At 45.3% G+C, this 25,797-nt stretch overlaps 1 protein-coding gene across 2 annotated transcripts; it reads right to left on the bottom strand.

Annotated features, from left to right (window-relative positions):
• Nucleotides 1-3,374: 3,374 nt before the first annotated feature.
• On the bottom strand, nt 3,375-19,990 carry smyd2a (SET and MYND domain containing 2a). Of its 2 annotated transcripts, none has more exons than XM_036542565.1 (12): nt 19,634-19,990; nt 15,463-15,526; nt 14,442-14,552; nt 11,777-11,837; nt 9,211-9,335; nt 8,838-8,905; nt 8,081-8,183; nt 7,662-7,772; nt 6,920-7,040; nt 6,374-6,548; nt 5,602-5,710; nt 3,375-5,414 (listed from the first exon to the last, which is right to left on the bottom strand). In XM_036542565.1, the coding sequence occupies exons 1-12, from the start codon at nt 19,804-19,806 to the stop codon at nt 5,331-5,333; spliced, it is 1,305 nt and encodes a 434-aa protein (XP_036398458.1). In that variant the 5' UTR covers nt 19,807-19,990; the 3' UTR covers nt 3,375-5,330. The 2 variants fall into 2 exon arrangements, with proteins under 2 accessions (XP_036398458.1, XP_036398459.1); XM_036542566.1 differs by lacking the exon at nt 19,634-19,990 and adding an exon at nt 15,773-16,854 and having other exon boundaries at nt 15,463-15,740.
• Nucleotides 19,991-25,797: the final 5,807 nt, after the last annotated feature.

Genomic DNA, 25,797 nt, shown 5'->3' with positions numbered 1-25,797 from the left:
GAAAATCTGAGCTAACTCTGGATGCTGGTGGAGAAGAAGAGCAGTGTGATTTATTACAATCGCAGATAAAACCAAAATTGGCACCCAGAATGTGCGTCTGTCACTTCTGAGCATGATGAGAGTGTGCCTGGGATTTTTAGCTGCCAAGAATCTAATGATGAGCGTTGATCAAAGGTTGGGAAGCGCCAAAACGGTGCATAAATGCTATGCCACACCATGAAAAACGGTAAACAGGTTTTTACACCCCAGTACATCCCTGCTCAGGAGATCCTGAACTTTACTATGCAGGGCCTAACTGCAATTAAGACCCTTTTGAGACACTGCCAATCAGCTGGTCATGTTTCAGTTTTTCTGTGAGTCTCTTTTAGCATTTCATTTTCCCGCCAGCTCCATGGCTGTGACAGAAGGATTGCATTCTGGATGGTTTTCTGTCATTCAACACCAGATTTATCATTGCTGTTCTAACTGAGCCAGTCTAACCTCGACTCCCAGTTTTGAGATTATTAGCTGTTCAGAAAAGGGCAGGAGGGCTCCAGAGATACTCGGTGGGCGCTTGTATTTAATGCAGGCTGAGCCCTATGGCCCTGCTCCACAACCGGCTGCCTTCCCTGCCCGCAGTGGCCAGGACCCCACAGTGGTAGACCAGACTGGCTTGGGGCAGAGGTGGGGGCAGGTAGGCCTGGGTCCCCTCTTCTCACCTCCCTCTCAGAGCCCTGCTGCCTGTTGGGCGCCTGTGAGTTGCTTGGATAATGTCAGTGGAGGAACAGCTTCACTGCAGGGTCAGGTGCGCCTGAAACAGCACTGCTGGTGATTAATAACTGGGCAAAAAAGGGGAAAAATAAAAAGAGCAGAGAAATCAGCGGGGCCAGATCTGATACTGCTCTAGAAATGACCTGTTTCAGACATTCCTGACATTGACATTTTTCAGTAGCTAATATCTAAAACCATTAAAAATGTCTATTTACAAAAGAGTGCTGCTGTTGTAAAGCTCACTACCTCAGATGAACCTCTGTCTGCTTGTTTTAAACCAGACATCCACAAAGGCCATAGCACTGCACTGCTGTGGCCATATTGGGAGAGGAGAGAGGAGATTGAGCTGCACCATCTGAATGCAGGGCGTCATTTCAGAGGCAGCATCATGTGATCTTTCTGACTGCAGAACATTGCGTACAAGTCTCCCATCACCTTGGAGACAGTGAGCAAAGATGACATCATCGTGTTCACGCAGTGAATTTTGTGTGTGACCAAGTTCCACAGAGAGAGGCACGATGACATGCAACTGGAAAGGACACAAATCAACAGTGAAGCTTAATATGTGATCATCAAAAAGCATGAGAGAATAAAGCTCTAATCAAGCAGATAAGAATTCAGATTTATGGAGCTTTGGCCCAGTCTGCCTGTGTCTGCAGTTTTGTCTTTTTTTGTAATGATATCAGAGAATTTTTCATCTGCCATACAGATTTCTCAAAAGCAGAAAAATATACATACATTAACGGTACATCTCACAAAAAGGAATGAAAAATATGAGGAAGAGATTTCATTGTCTTACAGGATGGTGTTGAAAAGAATAATTCAAGACTTTACAGCAGCTAGGCTTAAAAATATTAAGACAGAACAAACTTTGCGCAGACTGTGTCAAAGCTGTTGTGTTGCTTTAGAGGGCATAAAGATTGTGCATTAAATGCAGCAGCACCTGCTTTGCTTTGTAGTACTAACTCCTTAATAACACGCTTCACTCTTGTTGACCTATCTGTAAGCCACACTGCCCCTGGTGGCCGTGGGTATGATGGCGGGCATTAAACGTTTCATTACTGCTTCTCAATCTGCTCTTACACAACAGCACACAGACAGCTTCTTGGTCGGTACATTCAAGACTAGCTGAGATCTCTCATTTCCCCTCTGTGCCCACACAGCAGCATCACTGTGGCCTCACCACGACTTTCCCCTCCTTTCTGTCTTTGCCTGAAATCCACATAAACATTAGGCAAGGGCTCTCAGTACAATACCACACTCACCTGTTTTATTTAGTCTTTGCATGCATGCCCCTCTCCCTGTAAACTGTCTGTGTGCGTGTGAGTTGTGTGTGTCTGTGTGTGTGCACATGTCTTCCTGTTATCACTGGCATCAATTTCAAAACCTTGCTGCTGGGCATACAGGACAGCAGATGGGACAGTCCCCTCATACCTATGACTGCTCTTCAAACACTATGTTCCCTCAAGATCGCTGCACTCTGCATCTACAGGGCAACTGATTGTCCCAAACCGATAGGGTTGCTCTTCTCAGACACAATCCCTGTCTGTACTGGTCCCTCACTGGTGGAATGAACTCCCCACTTGAGTTAGGACAGCGGAATCACTGGCCATATTCCAACGCAGACTGCATCTCGGTTCCACCTCAATCCCCGCCCCCTAACACCTGCCACCTCTAGCATTTGATACTTATTTTAGGTGTAGTATTGCAACGTATTTTGATTCTGTGTTCTAGGGACTGTTGTATCGTAGTATACTTTGCATTCATCAGATTGCACAAGGTAACTTGTGGTAGGGCTCAAATACTGTTATGCTCACACGCGTCTGCTAAATGCATGTAATGTGCGCATTGCAGCCTGTCCCCCGGTAGGCACCAGCAGGGAGGGGAGGAGGGCCGCTACACTGTAACCCGCGGCCTGCTCTCGCGCACGTGCCAGGACTTCTGGCAGATGGTGAGGGAGCAGGGAGTGAGTTCCATCGCCATGGATACAGCGGATGAGGTACATGAGCTGGTTATTATTTTCACAGATCCCGCTTCTGTAAGAGGGCATAAGAGCGCAGGAGAAAAAGCCATGGAGAGGTTCTGGAGCAAAGCCAGCCGGGTGGGGAGGAGTTCTGGCCGGGTACAGCCGAACACACAGCACACTCATTCACGTTAACAGCAAGGAGTTTTAATTAGAGAGATTTATACCTGAAATAAACCTTCACAAGATCCATACCTCTTTTCATTTGAAAATGATCACTGCAGACCATAAAACGTGCTACAGAGGAACGATACAATGTGTATGCAAACAATTCGCTATTGAATATAGCTACAAGCACTGGCTGGGGATTAAGCACAAAGTGACCTCTAAGACATGCCATGTGTAATATGAGAATTATAAAATATTTTTTATTTAGAAGGTTTTTTTGAGAAAGGCATGACATCCACGCTGCTAAGTCACCTCATGTACAAAACTGGCTTGAAAAGTGTTTAAATGCAGTTAATGTCCACCATTTTTATCAGTTTCAAAAGCTGAACTGTTCCAGTACAGCCCAGAGCATGAACACATACCATGACCGAACTGGATTTACTCATTTGCATATTTATTCACCAATGGTGCAAAATGATTGTCTTATGGCAGCCATTTCTATCAACTATGCCTACACATTTTGGATGCAGCTTGAAACCCCTACCATATTCCACACCCTGTCAAATCTTGAGGCTCCAATGTGCTTTATATACAGTTTAAGTCATTTAGTCATAATTTTCCTTTGTGTGGTGCTCATGAAATATTCAAAAATTACAATCAAAATAATGTAGCAAGACTGCATTCCTGTAGCTTCTATGCCTGTGTATTATACAATACAATCAATATCATGTATGAAAATTAGTGGGAATATCAATCATGCAGCCAGACAGGAAATATTCCATATATGGCAATCCCTGATTGTTGGGTGAGTACGATCAGTATGAAAAGTACAGAACAGCAACTAGGACAGTAAAAAAAAAAAAGGTATAAATATCCATATCATGTTATCATGTAACACACAGAAACTGACATTGAAAGAGAGGTTGTATGTATGCTTGCACTAAGGTGATGAAATGAGTGGTATGGTGATCTGCTGTAGAGATGAGAGTTTAACATGCAAACTGGACAGGAAAGCACGCTGGATGAAGATTTGTAAATGCAAAAGTAGTAAGCTTTCAATTGGAAAAACGATTTAGAGCTTCTGCGACCTTGATGTTGGACCCTTTAATCTGAGGAAGTGCAGGGCTCAGGGGAACAGGGAACAGTGAGGATAACATTTATGATGTTTCAGTACACTTCATGCACTGCTGGGGGAGAGACGGACCAAAAACAGAGAACGGATTCTGGCCTCTTGGCCTGATAATCGGTACAGTTCTGGGGACCAGTGGGAACAATATTTATTTTTAGTAAAATCCATGCATACCTGCCCATGTTACAGAACCCAACCCAGTTTTGCGACAGAAGGACAAATTGCAAAAAAAAATGCCCCAGGCCACTTGGAAAAAGGTCATGACTGCAAGAATGGTGAAACCTTGCTGACTGCTCTCCTTAACAGCACGTGAAGAGCGGGACCAGGGCAACACCATGCACACTCATAACACAGCTGATCTCAGCTGCTGCGGGTCTCAGGACCCTGCTTAATGGAGAAGCAGCAGGTGAGAGAGTGTTTTCCCCATATTGCTGCCATAATCCAAAACCAACCAACCAGACAGCATTCTGACACTGCGAGAAAGAAAATGTAAACAGCAAAGAAACACTTCCATTACTCTGAAGCTCAGTTAAAAATAATTTAAGGTCCGTTCAGTACGAGGTGATGTGAATAGTCCATGCAGCAATCCTCTGCTTCAACATATTTCATCAAATATGGAAATGTATTATATTTTCATATAATATAATAGGACTGCTGTCTTGGAAAAATAAAGACAAATAGGCATGCTGCAACTCTAAATCAGAGATGAATGAAAAAAAAACAAAACTTAAATCTTAAAAAATCACATTCATTTTTCATTGTTTTACAACTGATTGAAGACAAATCCAGCCAATCAAAGTACCTTTAGGCTGTAGTCTCTTCATGAAGTCTGTAACATTCATTATGCCAAATAGAAAACCTGTGACACTCCAGTCCCCGTTTCTGTAAAAGCACCGCCTCCTTAAGATACATGATGATGATGCAACTGCATCGTTTAAGAGTCACTGACATCAAAGGGAATCTTTATGTCAATGCTTTGCAAAAACGCTATCAGTAACTTGCCTTAACATTGCTATTCACCATGTGCATCTAATCTGAGTCTGAAATACACACTATGCTCTCTGTAAACCAAAAAAAAAAACAGTATGAACCCCAGGGAAAGTATGCAGTTGGACACGCCACGCACACACCAAGTCAACATGGCGGACACTTTAACACTGGGCATGTCCAGCCAATACTCTCCTGGGGTTTTATTTATTTTTCCGTGAAACAGTCACGGGGCCCTCTGAAAGCAGCCGGTGGCCTCGGCTGCAGCTGTAGGAGGGACGCTGATGTCGTGTGTCGCGTGGTTTGTGCTCCTCCGCCCTCGTCCCCGGTGTCTCAGGGCTGCTCCTCCATCTCCCTCCTGATCTCAGCCAGGTAATGATGGTCCTTCCCATGGGCCACCTCCATGATGGCCAGGGCCTGGGTGGAGCACGGAGGGAGAGGCGAAAGTCAGCCAATTAGAAAGGCACCTATTTCTCATTGGACGACTGCTTTGGAGCCTGCGCTTCTGAGAGCAATTCAGCTCTTTTTTTCTGACAAGGTAAAGTTTCAGCCTCCTAAAGAGCTTGTGCAATTAACCTCGGATCAGCCTCACAGTGTAACTGACCTTCTTCAAGGCCTTGACCCCGGCGGACCTCTTCTCCAGCCCCAGGTACAGTCTGCCCAGCTTCAGGTACATGGACGCCACGTTGAGAGAGTAGGCAGGGTAGTGCACACTGTGAGGAAAGGCAGGTAGAGACACCTGGTCAACCATCACAATTAACATTTAATGCCATTCAAACAACATGCTCTGTCCTCTCAGTGCTTATGACAAAAAAAATCCAAAGCAACTGTACACACACACACTGCACAATTTGAGCCATGCTGAAAGATCTATATCACTGTTATGTGTGTGATGTGGCAGAAGAGTTACTGATGATATAATGTATATGTACAGTATATATACATACATGTGCTGATTCTCTCATATTGGACTCATCTAAATACACAGATAAGCCTTTGACTTCTTACTGTATTAAAGTGAAAGGAGTACGTGCGAAAGTCTTACGCAAACTTCCTCAATTATAATGCTCATCACTCGAAAAAGTTCCTCATAGCTTCCATAGCAACAATGGATTGTCTCATTAACCCATGATGTATCCATGAGATACGCATATCATTTGTTTGGGCATGTAAAATGACATGGCTGTTCACAAGACACTGTCATCCAGGTAAGAATGTGACAGTTCTAATATGATTTTTAGACTATGTTACCTGACTACCTGAAACACCAGGTGTGGTTATTTCCTTCCAACATACTGACTCCAGAGTGAAAACAGGAAGTCCCTGCAGGGGTTGCCCCGCCTTTTCCTGAAAGGGAGAAAAGGTGTGTGTTTCACCTGTAGGGTTTGACGATCTTCTCGCCGTAGCTCATGGCCCTGTCCCAGTCTTGCATGTACAGGCACACCCCCATGGCCTGGTACATCATATGCAGCATGTACACGTTGGTCTCGTCGAACACAGAGCCCATCTTCTCCAGACTCAGCTCACAGATCTCCAGCAGATCACTAGGGGGTGCTGTGGAGTCAAGGTCTGAAACAGACGGCTTGCGCAGAGATCCGATGCGTAGAGCCTCACGCTAATGTTTACTGCACACTGGCCTATGTCAGATCACCCGCTTACCCAGTCAGCTTATTACTCACACTGTTTACCGCTGTGTATAAATATGTACAGATCAGCGGTGGCTTGGGAGCTTGAAAGAAAAGGCAGAAATGTTGTCTTTAAACGGATCACTGCTCAAAACCTGTCTGATTAGCAAGAGTGCCAGTCACCTGTATAATGCATACCCACTGGCAGGCAATGCCCTTTCTCTTTATTGTGTCTCATGTCTTTCTGGCCCACAGCAGTGAGAGGATCACTCAGGCAGACCCAACAGGGAAGGATATTCTTGTAGTGTTTGGCTCTGCGGAACTCCTCGATGATATTCTTGGCGTACCTCACCATGGATTGGATTTCCTCCGGCTCCGGGACTGTGCCCGATGACCGGACTTCCATCTTGGCCTTATCCTGGGGGAGGGAATGCCACAGCAGGGCCAGTGACATTTCTCAACAGGGCTCACCCCCCCCCATCTCCCACCCCCATCTCCCACCCCCCTCTCCCACCCCCATCTCCCACCGCCCTCTCCCACCCCCATCTCCCACCCCCATCTCCCACCGCCCTCCTCCCACCGCCCATCTCCCACCCCCCATCTCCCACCCCCCACGCAGTCCAGGAGCCCCACGCAGTCCAGGAGACGTGCGCGTGTGAGTGTATGTGCATGTGTGTCTGTGTGCATGTAAGATTTAAACACTCAGATCCTGACTAGTGCTCTCTGCTCTATGCTGGCTGCAGTGTCTGCAGTCTCTCTCCAGAGAGGCACCTGGCAGAGCTAACCACCTGTTCAAAGATACGACTGCTGAATCAGTGTGGCTTTCCTCTCTGTTCCCGACAGTGCCTGTCTGTGCTTTAGAGACAGCTGCAGAGGTGGCCACACACTCAGGACCAGACGATCCCAGACGTCACTCTAACCCGACATCTTAACATATGCGCAGGGAAAGAATTCTCCCATCTTGAAAGTGCTTTCTCTGAGAGGCAATCAGAGAGCAGTGTCAGATGCACTCTTCCCTGGATCAGGAGCAGCCTCTTACCTTTGACCTGGTGCTACATTCTTTGCAATCACAGGTGAAGAAGTAGGAGTCTCTCAGCCTTTCATTTCTGTCCTCAGTGGGATACAGGAGGTCAATGTAACTGGAAAAAATCTGCAGGAGACAGAGATGACATGCAGTCAGAACACACAGTCAATCTGGACACCGTTCTGTTATTCCCTGAAAAAAAGGAAAAAAAGAAACTGTATTGACTTCCAGCTCGGTGTGTGTTCAGAGAATCCAACCCATTTATCAAACATGGATATCTCCTGCCCTAATTTTCCGAGTACCGATTAACTCATGTGCACACAGCTAGGCTGGCATTCTACAGCCTGTTGAACTGATCATCTCTCAAGTCTGCTATTGCCCATCAATCAATCAGCCCCTCCCCTGACCTCTGACCTCTGACCTCTGACCCTCACCTCCTCTCCAGGGTGGATGTCCTGGACAGCCCTCACCTCGGCGACCGTCCCCTTGTAGGTGACGATGACGTTAGGACTGCAGCTGTGGTTCATCAAGGCAACGCTGTCCCAGAGAGAGGGTCCCCATCACACACTGCCTGTTACACACTCCCCCCGTCACACACTACCTGTTACACACTCCTCCCGTCACACACTCCCCCCATTACATACTCCCCCGTCACACACTGCCTGTTACATACTCCCCCATCACACACAGCCTGTTACACACTCCCCCCATTACACACTGCCTGTTACACACTCCCCCCGTCACACACTGCCTGTTACACACTCCCTTCATCACACACTGCCTGTTACAAACTCCTCTGTCACACTCCTCTGTATTTCTTATATGTATTCTTTCTGGAGATGCCATTAGAAATATTGTGTATGAAACAATATACAGTAAACAGTAAGCTGCTGGAGGTAATTCTATGAGAGATTAATGACAAGTGTTTCGCTAGCATTTTTCATCATGGACCGCGGAATGGGTCCACCTTTGAAGCAAGTAAGATCTCTGTAGCTCATCGTCACATCCATGTTACACATCTGAAAATCAATGCTAAAACAAAGTTCATCATCAGATACTAACCTAACATAAGCCTAGTATTCCTCTACCGTAACAGCACGCACTACTTTATTTATATTTACATTTGCCTATGATTTCCAAACTGTAAATCCAGTGGAAGAGAAGCAAAGGTGGGGTTGTAAAGAGTCTTACTCAGGGAACACTGCAGAGCCCAGGTGGGAGAGCTCCTCATCCTCAATGGTGAAGCCGTTGCAGTTAACCTGGCAGGAGGAGTCAGGAAGAAACAGCAGTTAGCACCAAAACACCAAACTTCTCAACACAGCAGGAAACAGCAGTTAGCACCAAAATGCCAAACTTCTCGACACAGCAGGAAACAGCAGTTGGCACCAAAACACCAAACATCTCAACACAGCAGGAAACAGCAGTTAGCACCAAAACGCCAAACATCTCAACACAGCAGGAAAAAACAGCAGTTAGCACCAAAACACCAAACTTCTCGACACAGCAGGAAACAGCAGTTAGCACCAAAACACCAAAGAGTTATGTGTCAGTGCATGTCCCTCACCTGGGCGAAGAGCTCAGTGAGGTAGTCGTCATCAGGGAAATCCAGGTGTCTGGAGTAGAAGTGATGCAGAGCGATTATATCTGTCCGGTTCATCTCTCTCTTCTCATTATCCAGCTTGTCCAGATCTGCAGATGGAGAAGAGGCATCGCATCACAGGGCTGCACTGAGGAGATCAGCACTGCAGGGCAGGACCCGCCACTGTGACCTCTGCCATAACAGAGGTGGCATATGCAGACGTGTGTCATCTGATAGGCTCCGAGCCGAGCTATGGGGGAAAAGGAGGGGCTGTTCATTCAGAGGGGAAAGATGGTGAGAGGGTGGAGACAGCAGGGCTGATTTCGGGACCGGTGGTTGGAGAGGATGCGGGTGTCATTCAGCAGGTAATGAAGGACAGGATGGAGGTAACAGGTGTGATTTTACAGTCAGCTGAAGGTGAGGATGGAGGTAACAGGTGTGATTTCACACCTGTTACCTCCATCCTGTCCTTCATTACCTGCTGAATGACACCCGCATCCTCTCCAACCGCCGGTCCCGAAATCAGCCCTGCTGTCTCTTTACAGTCAGCCCTGCTGTCTCTTTACAGTCAGCTGAAGGTGAGGATGGAGGTAACAGGTGTGATTTCACAGTCAGCTGAAGGTGAGGATGGAGGTAACAGGTGTGATTTCACAGTCAGCTGAAGGTGAGGATGGAGGTAACAGGTGTGATTTTACAGTCAGCTGAAGGTGAGGATGGAGGTAACAGGTGTGATTTTACAGTCAGCTGAAGGTGAGGATGGAGGTAACAGGTGTGATTTTACAGTCAGCTGAAGGTGAGGATGGAGGTAACAGGTGTGATTTCACAGTAGGTGGAAGGCTTGCGTGAGCAGCAGCAGTAGGTTCCCTGTAGCCCTGAGGGAAGACTCTCCTGACTGAGTCACCAGCACAGGCGTGAGCCTTTGCCTTGATGCATTTGAACTGAGAACCCTTCAGAGACATCCTGCTGTGCACTCAGCCACCTGCGTCTCTCTGACACACACACACGCAAACTCACGCACTCGCGCACCTATACACACACACACACACACACACAAACGCACACTCGCACACACACTCACACACGCGAGCACACATGTACACACTCTCACATGCACAGGGTCAGAGAAACCAAGGAGACTCAGGGGTGCTGCTCCACCTCCTTACTGCAAGTACACACGACAGCCAGACGAGGACATTAGAACCTAAACAAGGACTATCCATCCATCCTGGAGCAAGACAAAACTCTGTCTGACTTCAGACGAATTACACGGGGCTCACAAATCATTTTAGGACTTCCCTTTTGGGCCGGATGACCATTTTCTTAGCATTGCCAACATGCAAAGACTGACTAAAAGGACCACCCTAAACTATGTGATTCCTCGAGATGGCTTCATACATCAGTCTCCACAGCTGTCACTGCCATTACCAGCTGGGGACAGGAAGCCTGCCTGTGCTGGGCGGAGCCCTGCTTATTGGCCGACCCATTTGGCGAAACCCTCCTTTGATTTACAGCGAGTGAGACCCATTCACACAGCTCTGGCCAGAAGAATTCCGAATATGTCCTGGCACATCCAATCAAGGGCAGCCAAGGGCACCACATGGCAGGCACCGCGAATTTATAAATAGGCACCAGGGACATAAGCCAAATGGGCATTAAGAGAAATTTCCCTGACCCAGTTTCCTACACATAGTTATGTGCAGTATTGCGGTTTACACTGCCCTGTGAAAGGGGTGTCACTGGAATGAAGCACAGGCTCCGGCCCACCTGAGCCTCCCTGTGAAAGCGGTGTGCAGGTGAGATGTTACTGACAGGTGGAGGTGAAACACATGAGTAACAGGAAGCCGTTTCCCGCTGTCAGACACCCGCCGAGTGGCGGATGAACAGACACCATCAGCTTAACACTGGCTGCCTGTGTCCTGTCATAACCTTATAACCCATTCATTTGCCGAGGAATATTTACATTAACTCTTCATTACCCATGATCACTGAATAATGATGAAAACAGCAGCAATTGCATGTCAATGTCTTCCTTTATTAGCTGCTGGACACACAGCCAGGACACAATCAGTGGCCCATATAAAAAAAAAAATCCCACCCCTGATCTCCATGGTATGGAATAAATCTATTTTTCATCACATCAACTCTTTTTTTAACTGTTGCATCTGAACTCAACCAGGAAATTTTTAAAAACCTTTCACAACTCTCTCCATCTTCACTGATGACATCTGACCATCCATTGAACCCCATACCCCTGCCAGTCCCCACACACAACTGCACTTCAGCAATGCTGACCGCCACGTGGGGCTCCATTACCGGCCAAACCTACATTATGCTGAACTTACATCTACATGAGGGAAACTTCACTCAGCCTAGTTACAAAAAACGATGATACAGTTTTCAGACACACATGATCTAAAGGCCAAAACCTGTTTGCTAAATGAAAGAGCGCTCTGATGTGTTGATCCCAGTATGAGCTTAATTCACAGTGAGCAGTCTCCACTTGCCTCTGGTTACCATTCAGTAGGTCTGAGGGTGTTAAAGTCATACTCACGCGCTTCAAACTCCCTCAGGGCGAGCACCCTCTCAGAGGCCGTCCTCTCTGTCACGGTCTTCTGCAAAACACACAGAAAGGCTGATTTATCAATGGGAAATGTTGCCAGAACAAGTGGTATTTCCTGTCAGGATTTCAGCTTAGATCAGTCATGGCCTGCTCTGAAAGTACCCATCCTCATCTAAGGGGGACCATTCATTTACTGTTTGATCAAAAGATGGTTAAAAGGCGAAAGAGGTGGTGAAAGGATGAGAAATGGTGAGCAGATGAACCCTTAAATGAACATTAAAGTATAAGAATTAGTCAGCCTGCTGAACAGCGGTACAGATAGCCCTTTCAGGTGGATCAGTGAGAACTAAGAAAACTTCAGCGTAACAGCAGAAGAAGTCTGTGTTTTCCCCATGAAATGCTGTGCAATGCACGGGTATAGCAGAAGTTTTTCTGTCTGCTAGGGCAGCTGCTGTTAAAGATGGCAAAACCAAACAAAAGTGCTCTGCTCCTGATCTGAATGAGGAAAAACAGCTGGACGTGACGTGAGCAATGGTCATACTGACTTCTATTCTGAAGATACAGATAGCACTGCACTGCCGTTGTATCGGAACAGAGTGACACTGGCTCCTCATACTAACCTATAGGCTTCCTTTGGCCGAAGCTTGGTCAGCAGAGCTTTATTCCAACATCTCTCTAACATACTCACATTCACTAGATAAATTACCAAGATCAATACAGTGACAAGACTGGGGATGCAATTTTATAAACCACTGGAGACAGAAAAGTAATGACAAGTGACATTTTCAACACCTAGAAACTGAAGTTTCATGTCCAAACCCCCTGGTGTTGCAAATCATGACCTTCTGTTCTCCTTTACCACTTAGTCCTTCTCTACAGTAGTGCTGTCCACTCTGACAGCTAAGGGTCCAAACAGGGGGTCACTTCCACCCTTAGTCACATGATCCTGGAAAGCAAAGAGGTAAATATATAGAGGTAAACCTCTATCTTGGCCACACCCCCTTACAGTCAAATTACATTCTTTAGGTGAACCGGCTGCATTGATATATGCTAAATTACAATACGTTGCAAATAAAAGAGAATACTGCCCCCAATTTGGCTGAATGCAACCGCACAATCTCGTTTATCTTATGAAGACGTCACTGAAACACAATCACATCCGAGCTTGGATGGTTCGAAAGGTTGGAGCTTTTCCCAGTTCCCAGTGTGAAACAATCTGAAGAACATGCCCATTCCATAAATAGACACCAATCCATCGTGCAGCATTTATCCAAATCCTCTGATGCTGTGAAGCAATGGGAGTTGTTCTGAAAGCCTTCCATACGACCTGATGGGAGACAGAACCCACCCACAGCGGTCTGCTGTTGAGGCGAACAGCCTAATCTCACAGCCTCTAAACCAACTCAACAAGCAGAGCCGAGGGAAATCAAAAGACTACTGTCAAACACAGGCTTTTCTTTTGTGTATGATTTTATACGATTTTCATAAGATGCATCAAGGAACAATGTTTAATATGTGTATGTTCTATTACAAATATTATTCTTGCTGACAAAGAAAACAAAATGTACTAACAGCGATATTGTGCTCTTGTACTTGGGTGCTCTATCCTGCCTTTGATACAAGTGCCTGTTAAATAGTGAGGACAAATTTTTATTTTAATGCTTGCCTTTTGGGAGGGTCTGCCACCGTGCTGATGAACATGCCTATTATCAATCAAACTGAAACCACCCGAGAGAGACGTAACTGAGCACAGTTTAATACACCAACTACAGAGCCAAAAGACATAACATGCTGTGCGGTGGCTATGCTGATGCCAACAATGAGCTGACTATTCTTACAAGGTTCAAGATGCAACTACTTTTCAGCAGTGGCTTGTAAAATGATTGCAATGACTTATTCATTGAGAACAATGTTGCCAATAGTCTGCCAATCATGGTAACAGTCGGCCATGTTCAATTTGAACAAAACTATTCAAAAAGTGAACAAAGCCGCATTCCAGAAACCATGTTATCTATACTTAAAACCAACCAGCTGTGTTATGCAATCTTTTGACTTTGTGCTGTAGAGGGAAAGAATGTCATGAAGGGACAAATTAACAAAATCCAAAAATTATTTCTCACCATTCATTATGGGGCTTTAGACTCTGTTGAGATTGATGCTGAACTCAGTGGTTATGACATCATTCAGAATAAGCTGTATATTTTCTGCTACACACTGTGGCGGAATCAGTGTTTTAGACGGACACTTTACTGAACCCAAATGCCCATCACTTACTGCATCCAAATGCTCCACCAAATTATTTAAATGCTCTTTCCTGCTTGCACTTAGACTTAATTGACTACTTCAAGATACATATTTAATGAGTGGTGTAGCAAAGCGTTTGCTTCTGCGGGGAACTGACTGGAATGAAGAGACAATGTACTTTTTAAACGTTTTTTTTTCATATACGCTTAAATGGTAGCTCTTTGCATCTCTGCAGCTGTTGAAAGTCAAATTTCCCTTGTGGGAATAAAACATTTTGTTCTATCATGATGCATGAAATGGGGTTCGCTCTTTCACAGATTGTTGCATTTCCTCAGCCTCTGCTGACAGGTAAGGTCAGAGGGCGGTCTGCCCCCCATCCCCCACCTCTCAGCCCCGCCCACAGGCCCCTCACCTGCTTGGTAATGATCCGTGCCACCAGCCTGACGGTCTCTGAGGGGCTCCAGTTCTCTCCATAGGTGCACATGGCAGTGCACTCCAGCTTGTGCATGGGCCAGTCTCCTCTCTGCAGGAGAACACACTTCCTTACACATCCACACCGCAAAGGAACCAACAGGCAGTGAATACACAACCCAAACTCCAGAAAGGAATTCTGTGGAGTATGCTGCATAATACACAGATATAATCACATGGCACACGAAACTGCCTATAGTATGAAATTTTCTTGCAACATACACAGTGTCTTTTGCCAACATTCAACAAAAATATATTATTTACATTCTGGATCTCATACTGTATTCCATATTATTTTGTTTTTTTCCAGTCTAGTATTTTCAGGATCCTCTGCATCAGCGAGACGCCTTATGATGCCTCTGCAGGACCATTCCTTTTCAACTCTTCCTGAATTTGCAGCCAGAGGATTTATGGCTGCGTTTGACGTTCGTCATCACAGAGATCAATCACAGAACATTAGCATGCGTTTGAGTGTAGACACAGAACCTGTGGCGTCTGCACTAACGACTGCAGGGAGTGTAGACAGCAGGAGCTTTCAGGTTCACAGTAACCTGACACAGGGGAGCCTGGCTGTGACTGGCCAGGAAGGCCGCTGTGACTACGGAGGGCTCGGCTGGAGGCTGCTACCCTCGTTTCAGACTCTCCTTTATCCCCCTCATATCAGTGTGCTGCCAGGCCTGCCCCGTGTGTTCAGTTTTACATCTCTTCTGTATGAATGCGTTATCCTGCCAGATGCCTTCATCCAGGTGCATCCGTATGGAGCTGTGTCTTACACGCACGCACGCAGGCACGCACACACACACACACACACACACACACACACACACACACACACGGTCTCACTGGAGCACCGCCTCAGACTTCAGCCTCACAAACTGAACCGCTCCTGATACCGTTTCATTAGGATTACGCGGTGTGCAGCTACCCCCTGCCACGCAGGCCTCCTGCTCTGGCTCTCTTACCTGGCAGTCCACATTGCAGTAGAAGGCTTGTTTACACTTCCCACACTTGGAGAGGCCCTCCCTCCTGCGGATCATGAGAGAAGACATGCTGAGACAGCAGGTGTGAACGCGCTCATTTCCCCACCTTACCAGAGAAACGCCTACAGCACACTCAGCTCTCCCTTACATATACATTTACTCAGCCCTCCATAACGTCCAATCACGCTGTGCTTACCTTTCCTTTACATCCAATCACGCTGTGCTTACCTTTCCTTTACATCCAATCACGCTGTGCTTACCTTTCCTTTACATCCAATCACGCTGTGCTTACCTTTCTGGTGCAACTTTACATTTGCCTTTATTCAATAAAATATTCACAAAACGTAATGGGTTTGGTGATCACTACAAAGTGTCAATGTGGCTGCACCACAGATCAACCCGGTTAGACTTGACTGATGTTTTTGCTCTCCAGTTACACTTTAATTTCCTCTGAAAGTGACTCCGTGTACACACAGGAGGTGCCTCAACAGGGCAAGGTCCCGACACCTTGCTGAAGCCGAATGAGGAGGAGACTGTGTACAGAGCAGCTTTCTCAGGTGTCTGACTACAGAGAAACACAAATCCAACAGATGAAAGTACTTTGTGCTCGAGTTTGAGTCACACTTTCCTTACTTCTTACACAAAATGATGAGTTTAACAGCAACTCAGGTTGAAAAAAATGTTAACAGAACAAAAAATTAATATCTCAGCCCGTTTCCTTCAGCTTGAGCCTCACATCAACACTCTTTCAGAACATTAGCTACAGGAATTGAAAAAAAATGAAAGAGCATTTTCAGAGAACTGAAACAAAATAGCATCTGCTACATTCTGTCTCAGAAATGTGTTTTGTGTTACACAACACAAAGAAGCCCATCGCCAACTGCAGCTTCCATCTGGTGTTTGGGAAAAGGTTTGATCCAATGCCAGCCCTAGTTAACAATCACAAATCTAAATTAATTGTACTGCCAATTATATGATATCTAAGCATATAATTCTACTCATTTGTTCATAAGAACATTTGTTCGCCAGCATCAGCTGTCATTTGGTTAAATGCATGAGGAAATCTGGGGGTCGTTGTACTACATCACTGGACACATTATTGCCCACAGTCCTGAAATACTGCAGCACAAGCCAAAAACAGGTGAACTGCACCCTGGGAAACTGCTGGGAAATGCTATGATTAGACCTGGTATTATCGTGATAAATACTTATAGCTTAGCTCATATTTCTACAGCGGCAGTATGGACAATGTGCCTTACTGAGTCTTGGTAAGGTCTGATAACACATTTGTGCCACACTCAAAGTGGTTTGCATCGGTTACAACACAAAAAGCAGACAGAAAGTTGCAGCAGCTAACAGACGAATCCTGAAGCATCTAAAGACTATGATCTATCAGAGCTTACAGAAGCCGCTCTGTGCTCCAGGTGTCAGACAGAAACCAGAGAGTGATCTCCCATTAAAATCACTGGATGTGAAATCAAACCGATTACAGTAATAACTAATGACATAAAAAATGGTGTTACTGACACATCTACATTGAAGGAGGACAAGCTGCAATCTAAAAAGCGCCAGTCTAACTGCTCGAGTGGGGTTTGGCACAGCAGACTCAATCATCCCCATTTCCAGAATGCGTCACTTGTGTAACTGGAGACATTCATGGGAGATATCCTTTTGTTAGCAAAGACGCCAATCATAAGCTGTCAGAGAGAAAGTGCCAGCTATTCTATAGACATATGCCAGATGTCTTGAAGCAGTTCTCTTCTGGAAAGCAGAATAATTTACAAAGCACCTTGAGATGTTCCCAGGGAAAGTGGTTGGTCATGTGCACATGTCCTGACATGTGTTTGATACAACCAGCTAATCAATTATCCTGGTGTTCATTTTCAAACACACCTGCTTTTTGCCTTGTATCATACAAATCACATGTGTCAAACTCCAGCCAGATTCTCATGCTAAACTGTAATTGTAAAGCATACTTTTAAGGGCGGCATAGGAATCATTTAATGCCAATAATAACAACTAAAAGTTCAGACAGGCCTCTCCCCTGGAGGTTGTGATTCCACAGCACTGCACCATTCTTCGGTCCTGTGTGCGTTTTTTCAGCTGTGGGCCTTAACAAATGTTAACACACTTCCTACTCTGGAAAACTAAGTATGAACAAGAGCCTCGCCTTCAGTAACTTCACCTCACTTTGCGTTTGTGTATATTCTAGCACTGGAACCTCTAGTCGTTATCACCTGTATTAATATCTTAAGTATGCAGCTAAGAAAGTGCGTATATCAAAATGAGAACCGCAGCCATGAGCGATTTTAATTGCCTTGGATGACATTAGCACATGAGCAACTAAATGAGTCATGATAATGATGATACATTTTTCCTTGATTAATCTCAAGTGTTTGTGAATGTTTTCATCAGTGCACCATGCTAAGACCGGGTCGCACATTTGAATGGCCTTTACCCGGCTGGCCTCTGAATCCCAGCACGGAAGAGGTGTGCTGACTGACGCCTTTACCCGGCTGGTCTCTGAATCCCAGCACGGAAGAGGTGTGCTGACGGACGGCGCATCTGTGGTCAGAGCAGCCAGAAGACCCATACGGCTACAGCATGCGCGCGCTGCCCTTCAGGAAGCTCTGACGTGCGTCACCGTGTCACGGCAAGCTGTGCCCACCCTCGCTTCCCAGCCACTGTCACTGATCTCCTGCCAAGAGCTCAACTTCGCCTGGGCCCACAGCCCCAGCAAACACACTGATAAAAATGCAGTGAACCGCTCCCACTTCAGGCCTGAGGAATGAGGGGTTTCTCACGGCAACCAGCAAACATTTCCTCATAAATCAGGTATAATAATTTCCTAACCAGGTCTGAGGATCGGTCAACTTAGATGATTACTGGGGGCGTTATATCTTTTGCTCAAGGGTGATTTGGTTAATCTCCAAATTTCATTTTGCTGTAGTTGGCCCTGTTCTCCACCATTTTTACATACTTTTGTGAAAAAGCCAGACACATTCTGTAAACTCATTCCTGAATGATTAAGGGTTCGCAGCTGTCCTGAAACTAAATCACATAAACTATTTTTTACTGCACATAGTCAGTTCTGTAGTTTGGTGTGTGTGTCACTGACCATATGCATACGAGAATAAACAAAACTTAAACCTTTATGACAGAAATCCTATCTGTCAAACTGCTTGCTCACAGTTAAGCCTTGTTCCTCTGATATGTTAAATAATCTCCGCTGCAGAAAGGTCAGAGGTGACCAAAGAGCTGGAGAATGCAAAGCGCTCTCTAATCAGCGGACACCGGGCAAAGATTCTCAAACTTACAGCATCAAGTGCTTTCCACGTTTTCTTACTTACGTTTGGCTAGCCTCTCCGTTTTGCTTAGATTGCAGCCAGGTTTTTGAATACCATTTTTAAACTAGCCTTTTATGGTGTGGTAGAAAACATATGCCTTGCTGCTTCAGGTCGCAGCCAACGTTTGGCCGCCTGACAGCTGCTGATAGGTGACACAGGCCGTGTCCGAATGAACACCGGACAACACCGCATTCCGGGAAACACCGAAAATCCGACCTGCCCAACTCAAGCTCCTGGATGCGCTATTTTACGGTTGTTTCTTTTAAGGATAAAACATGTTATAACAACATTCTACAGTCCCTACATCAGATAGCCTATTTTAAAGCGATACTGCTGCCAGATCTGCAGTTTGAGCCAGGCCAACCATGTGTCAGTCGCTACAGAATGTCGTTAAAATGACACAACTGCCACTTGAAATAAGCGTCATAAATACTATCAAAGCACACATGATAAACAGACTAGCCGACCACGCCACGACCAGAGCAAAGGTACTTATACGAATAACGTGGCTTCCGTTCAATTGATAAATTGTACTATAACGGCGGCTAACTACCTATTGAGAACTTTTGAATATGTGCAGCACTGTGTGCGTATTTTTTTCATTTATAGCCAGCGAGGTAATAACAGCCGATGTCTCCATTGTCCGCATTCGTGTTCTGCTAAGTCAGACAGAAGTAGCTCCGTCCATTCAGCAGACAGGAAGCCTTTCTCTCACATGAGTAGCGACTTCCTTCCCCCCGGTCGCCGACTCTCCCGCAAACGGCAGCGTGGGAAGCACATTGCAAGCTCTCCCGGCGCACACGTACCTCGTAAAGCAGAATTCGCAATGACTGCCTCTTTCGCTGACAGTCAACACGTACGCGTACGCCGGGCAGACAAACACGAGGTCTCCAACTTTAAAATGCTTCTCAGCTCGTAATCCTCTCCCTTTGCCGGGACTCAGAAACCTTTCTGTCCCCTCTATGCCCTCTGTTCTCATCTTCTTGAACCGGCCTTTTTCCTTTGCCCTGTTGCCTTGACTTGCAGGAAAGCCCTCCTGACACGCTTGGTTCTGCGCTTTCTTCCCGGACCGGGGCAGCTGCGTCTCCTTCACCCAAAACTACATAAATGGTATGAGACAGCCTGCTCTGCGCCGGCAGCGCTGCGGGATTCCGTGGGGTCTTAAGGCCCGTCCGAAACGCTCCATCTGCTGACGTATTACAGTACAGAACGTGATTTCTGCTCAGTGCCGAACCTGCACGGCAGTTTCCCTGCCTCCACGCTATCCCGGATTGTATGCGTGTGTGTGCGGGTACGCAAATATTTTAATACTACACACAAAAGCATGTTTTAAAAAAATCATTTTCTGTTTCTCAAACATACAGTGACTCCACTTCTCTCCACTACAGAACTCAATAATTGTTATCTCCCAGTTAAAGTGAAATAACCTACCCGTATAGAGAGACACTTTAAAGACTAAATAGCACAATGTGGTGTAGTGGTTAAGGAGCACATCTTGTTGCAAAAAAGTTGCTGATGCTATTGCCTGATGGGACACTGTCCTGGTATCCTTGAGGGAGGTACTTAGTCCAAATTTCTCCAGATGAATTAGATGAAATGTCAACTATGTACATATGGACATCTGCTAAGCAAAGAAAAAAATAAAAAAGAAAAACATAACCAATGTACCAATTTGTAAAGCTGAGAAGATAGGGCATATGATATCAATGAAATCAAACCATAAATAATACTCCAGGCAGACTGGGAGAGTGTCTTGGAAGGCTGTACAGTACCAAACCTCATGAATCACGCCACGCACAGTCACGGCTGTCTGCTTTTGGTGAATCACTGCGCTGAAAATAAGCAGGATTAGTCTCTGAGTGAATGGATATGAGATATGAACGGAGTGTTCTGACTCAGGCTTCTTTTGTCTTCCTCTCGATGTGTTTTCAAATACACCCCTCAAATAAAAATAGGCTACCTTTCATTTGAGAAATTTTTCCTGTATACTTCAACATTTTGACTTTAATCTAAGATACAGTCTAACACTTTTTAAATGTATTTTGAACACATTCCTGAATTCTAACACTCAAATATGACAACAAATTTATGAAAAAGTATTTGAGAACCCTTTAGATGCAGGTCTGCTTTGTATCCAAAACAGCCATACAACCAGGCCTCTTGCCTGCTTCTCAAAGAGTCCTGATTGTCCTGAGTCCCATTGTTATAGACTGTGGGCCTAATTCAAATCAGTTGTCTGAATTATTGCAAACAGCCATTAACCTAGGGAACATGGTAAAATGCCTACTTTAAAACTACATTACTGTAAAACAACTCCACTGGAACTCAGCGCTTGTATTTTCCCAAGATCCAGGTTGTCGTAATGGAATTATACTGACTTCAGCCTCTGACAACCGCTTCTCAGTGCAAAGATCTAAGTCTGCAGTACAAATCATTCATTGCCTTAATCATTTTAATGATTTGGAATGTTGTATCATAAATCATGTACTCGCTCTTTCAGTTGTGTGTGTCAGCTCTCATCGCTGTCTCCCCCTGCTTTACACTGCATCCCATATCAGAACTGTGGGACACAGCCTCTTCCAGCTGTGTGGGTGTTCAATGGGGTTGACTGTTGGCCTGAACACCTGAGTGCTGGATGTCTCCAGGTGAACATTTCTCCCAGGGATGCTGAGTGTCGGAGCAATCTCATGTGGCAGTGAAGGGAATGCAAGGGAACTCTTTCGATGTACCTACTTGTATCAGTTGAAACTAATCCCCACTGCCTGAGAGAGGCTGCCAGAGAGGGCAATTCCTTTTTGGCAAAAGAGACCGTGAGCTTGTTGCAGTCTTCATGGCTCTGACTGTCAAATCATGCATTCAGAAAAAAATGAGAAAAATTAAATCACTGGACATATCAATCTCATTTCATTTCAGTGTATCTACGATACAAATTCTACACTGTTGTCTTTTGGAACTATAATCATATTACTGTAGTCGGGCTGACCTAGATGGTCCTTTGAGTGTTTTATATTTTTATTTAAGTTCAAAATATGCTTTTTTGTACTCAAACAAATTTGAAAAATGTAACAACAGGAACCTCTCTCAGTACTATCAAATGCAGCCGATTTACTTATTATTTATTGTCTTGCATTGCCACCTAGTGGAGAAGCCAATGAGGTGAGCCCAAAGTCAGAATATCATGGTGGTTCACTGACCCCATCCGGTGACTCCATATTTTGTACTGTATCATGATATTATTTAGTATCATATTTTTCTCAGGTAAAATGCTCCTTTGTGGACAGATCACACCAGACGTATCTGGGACGCCCCAAAGAAGTGAAGCTTCTCTGTCTTAGGATGCCCTAAAAAAGAGTAAAAGAGAAAAAGACAATGTGATGTACAAAGACACAGAGTGGTGACTGGCATGAAGAAAAACAAAAAACTGAAGGGGAGAGACCATCCTACAGTGCAGCATCACACCTCCCCCCACTCACCTGTCCAGTCCAAAACCTGACAAAATCACGCCTCCCCCCACTCACCTGTCCAGTCCAAAACCTGACAAAATCACGCCTCCCCCCACTCACCTGTCCAGTCCAAAACCTGACAAAATCACATCTCCCCCCCACTCACCTGTCCAGTCCAAAACCTGACAAAATCACACCTCCCCCCACTCACCTGTCCAGTCCAAAACCTGACAAAATCACATCTCCCCCCACTCACCTGTCCAGTCCAAAACCTGACAAAATCACACCTCCCCCCACTCACCTGTCCAATCCAAAACCTGACAAAATCACACCTCCCCCCACTCACCTGTCCAATCCAAAACCTGACAAAAATACACCTCCCCCCCACTCACCTGTCCAGTCCAAAACCTGACAAAATCACACCTCCCCCCACTCACCTGTCCAGTCCAAAACCTGACAAAATAAAAAATCAGAAAAAAGATGCCAAGTTCCAAACACAAACTAAGCGAACAAATCCGCATTCACAGAGAGAGAGAGGGTGTGGCTGTCAGAGCATCGCTCCGAGGGTGTGGCTGTCAGAGCATCTCTCCAAGGGTGTGGCTGTCTGAGCATCTCTCCAGGTGACTACCAGGCTGCTCTGACTCACATGAAAGCTCACGCCCACATCACACACAGAGAGAGGGCGTGGCTGTCAGAGCATCTCTCCAGGTGGCTACCAGGCTGCTCTGACCCACATGAATGAAAGCTCACACCCACATCACACACAGAGAGAGGGTGTGGCTGTCAGAGCATCTCTCCGAGGGCGTGGCTGTCAGAGCATCTCTCCGAGGGCGTGGCTGCTCTGACCCACATGACTGAAAGGCCACGCCCACATCACACCAGTGCTGGAGACCCACTGTGCATCCTGGCTACAGCTGTGCTGGCCGGTCATCAGGTCTGACTGAGCTGAATATTGATCTGGATCGGACACAATGTACCCTGTAACATGCATTAGTTCTTAATACTCTGTTACAGATGTGGATTGTTGAAAATGTTTAACAGAAAGACACATTTAAAGGTGCTTCTAAGAGTTTACATACATTTGTGTAAGTCCCCCACACAACTTAGCAATATAGACAGTTTTATATACAGCTATTAAGTAGATGTTAATGGGCCCCAGGATAAGTAGTTCAAGTACTAACTAAGCTTAACTGAAAAAGCTGCACCTCTAATCTTCAAGGGGCAGCTATCAAAAATATGTTGAATAAATAACCTCATCTTTATAATGGTGCAAAATATACATCCAGCATCACATTTCTGTCACAAATATATATTTTTTTGTGACAAGAAGATGTGAAATAAACACAGCAGAACAGAAGTATTCAGCTAACAGCTCTATCAAACCCAACTGCCGGAGAGCGCAGCTGGAGCAGAGTCAGCAGTGCGTTCCCAGGTTCAGAAAACACTGATGCATACACTGACCTCTGGTGGTGAAATACCATTACTGCAATGTAACATCATGCGATGTCAACAGCAGGGAGAGACTTGAAGGCGAAGTGCTTTACCTTCAGAGTGAAGGTAAAACACTGCCTTTCTGTGCTCTCAGACATATGAACTGTGGGGACCACAGATTAGCCAGCATGTGTGCACACATATATAGAATCTGTACTATATATAATTCATTTATTCCTGAAATATATTTTACTGAATGTTTGTTTCCATATCAGGTGGAAGGAGAGAAGGTGAGGAACAGCCAGACAGACCAACACTAGCATCCATGTGAAAATTGACTGTATATTTAAACAGGACACCTTGCTACCCAGTATCGAGACAAAACAGCACAGAGACATACAGCAAATACCATTCAGTAAGTAAGAGGGACACATCACTGCTGTTACAAACACAGGGCTGTATCTAACCATACTGTATCTGCCATCAGCACCGGTCATCGGCTCTGCGCTGGTAGTGCGGCCTCAGAGGCGTGGCCTCGCGCAGCGGGCGCGTGGCAGTCCAGCGGACGGCCTGGAAGGCTGAGGGGTCTGCAGCTGCAGCTGCGCACACTGGTGCTGTCCAAGTGCTGAACTTCCTGCAGCTGCCTGTCTGCACTCAGCTTCCCAGGCTGCTGAGGAACTGCAAAACGCAGTTTACAGGGACTTTCTCCTCAGCAAACGGGCGGAACAGTGAGAGAGAAAGAGTCAGATGCCAAACTCATGGCATGCTCAATAACCTTCTCTTTTGTGTTCATTAATAGTTTGTTGTTTCATTCGAGTCTCAATAAGTTTCCCCTTGGCACACCTTCCCTGTGACTTGCCCTGGCCTGCTAAGAAAGGCCATGCTTCCTGTTCAGCTTGTTCCCCATTGAATCATTGTTGACTCAAAAGCGCCACCTATTGGTTGTTTTTTTTACTATTGTAAAAGGGCAATAAAAACAGATTTTGACCTTGTTACACCAGAACCCAGTCACATTGTCATTCATAGCATAGTTTAGTCACACACACACACACACTCACACACACACAAACAAACAAATGCAGATTTCCTGGGCTAAATCCCAATGGTGCATACAAACTAATGCAGAAAAATGCTGATTTTGTCCCACAGATGTTAATCATTATACTATAGCGGACGTTGACCGTATATATACCACAGGCATAAAGGTAAATACAAATGTAAAAATTATAGCAAACCTCAATGCACAGTACAAGATAAAAATTCCCTCAGAAAATTTGTATGATTTTACCTGAATTCAAATGCACTGCCTTCCATCAACATTGGTTTGCCAAATGAAAACTTGTGCTATCTGCAGATTAAAGAAAGAAAGTACCTGAAATATACCAGACAAGAGACTGACCTTTATTTCCTTTCTACTTGTGCCCTCAGTAATATTACACTTCATAATATATCACCTCACACTGCATAATGCCCTCCCCAGTCTTTCCAATCTGAAGATTAGATATAAGAGTTTGTCATTTTTCATACTGTCAGTTCAAAAAAGGATGAGGATTTCCATTTATTATGAATATCGCTATCATATTACTATGACTTCTTGTGAGTGAGAAGTGAAGTGGTGTTCCTGTGAAAGAGCCTCTGTTCAGAGGACTCCCCTTACAAACCATGCCCAAATACCAAGGCAATATTTCATTATTTGCAATTGAAATGTATATTTTTCAAACTGCCATTTTGCAGAAGGAATAAGAATATAAGTATAATAATAATAAGTATATTATGTTGAAAGTACACTTAGTTGTCAAGGAGACAGTCATAAACAGTATAATAAAATCTGCTCTCAGTGTCAATGATGGAGCACTTGAGTGTATTCTCAGTTGTCTTAATCTCCTTAGGACAAATACAGTGCATAACTTAGCCCCGAGCTCCTTCATGTCATGGTCATGTTCATTTAAGGTAGTTTTTTTTAAACCTTCACAGGCAATAGCTGAGAATTCTTAGTTCTTGAAGGCATGCTGGAGTAGGGAAAGGCCTGCTGGTAATCCTCCGTTAGCTGGTGTTTCCTGTCACGCAGCATGTGGATGCATTTAACGGCGGCAGAA

The sequence above is a fragment of the Megalops cyprinoides genome, chromosome 12 (genome assembly GCF_013368585.1).
Source record: "Megalops cyprinoides isolate fMegCyp1 chromosome 12, fMegCyp1.pri, whole genome shotgun sequence".
Classification (NCBI taxonomy): domain Eukaryota; kingdom Metazoa; phylum Chordata; class Actinopteri; order Elopiformes; family Megalopidae; genus Megalops; species Megalops cyprinoides.
Note: the sequence above shows the minus strand (reverse complement) of the source record. Positions and strands in the feature narration are given on the sequence as shown.

Excerpts from the sequence above, each read along its gene's own strand:
- smyd2a (XM_036542565.1), bottom strand. The coding sequence starts at position 19,806 with ATGAGAACAGAGGGCATAGAGGGGACAGAAAGGTTTCTGAGTCCCGGC. Across the intron at positions 6,549-6,919 it reads CAGAGCCAAACACTACAAGA|CCCCTAGTGATCTGCTGGAG; the intron begins ATATCCTTCCCT and ends ACTCCACAGCAC. Across the intron at positions 5,415-5,601 it reads GGGTCAAGGCCTTGAAGAAG|GCCCTGGCCATCATGGAGGT; the intron begins GTCAGTTACACT and ends TGCTCCACCCAG.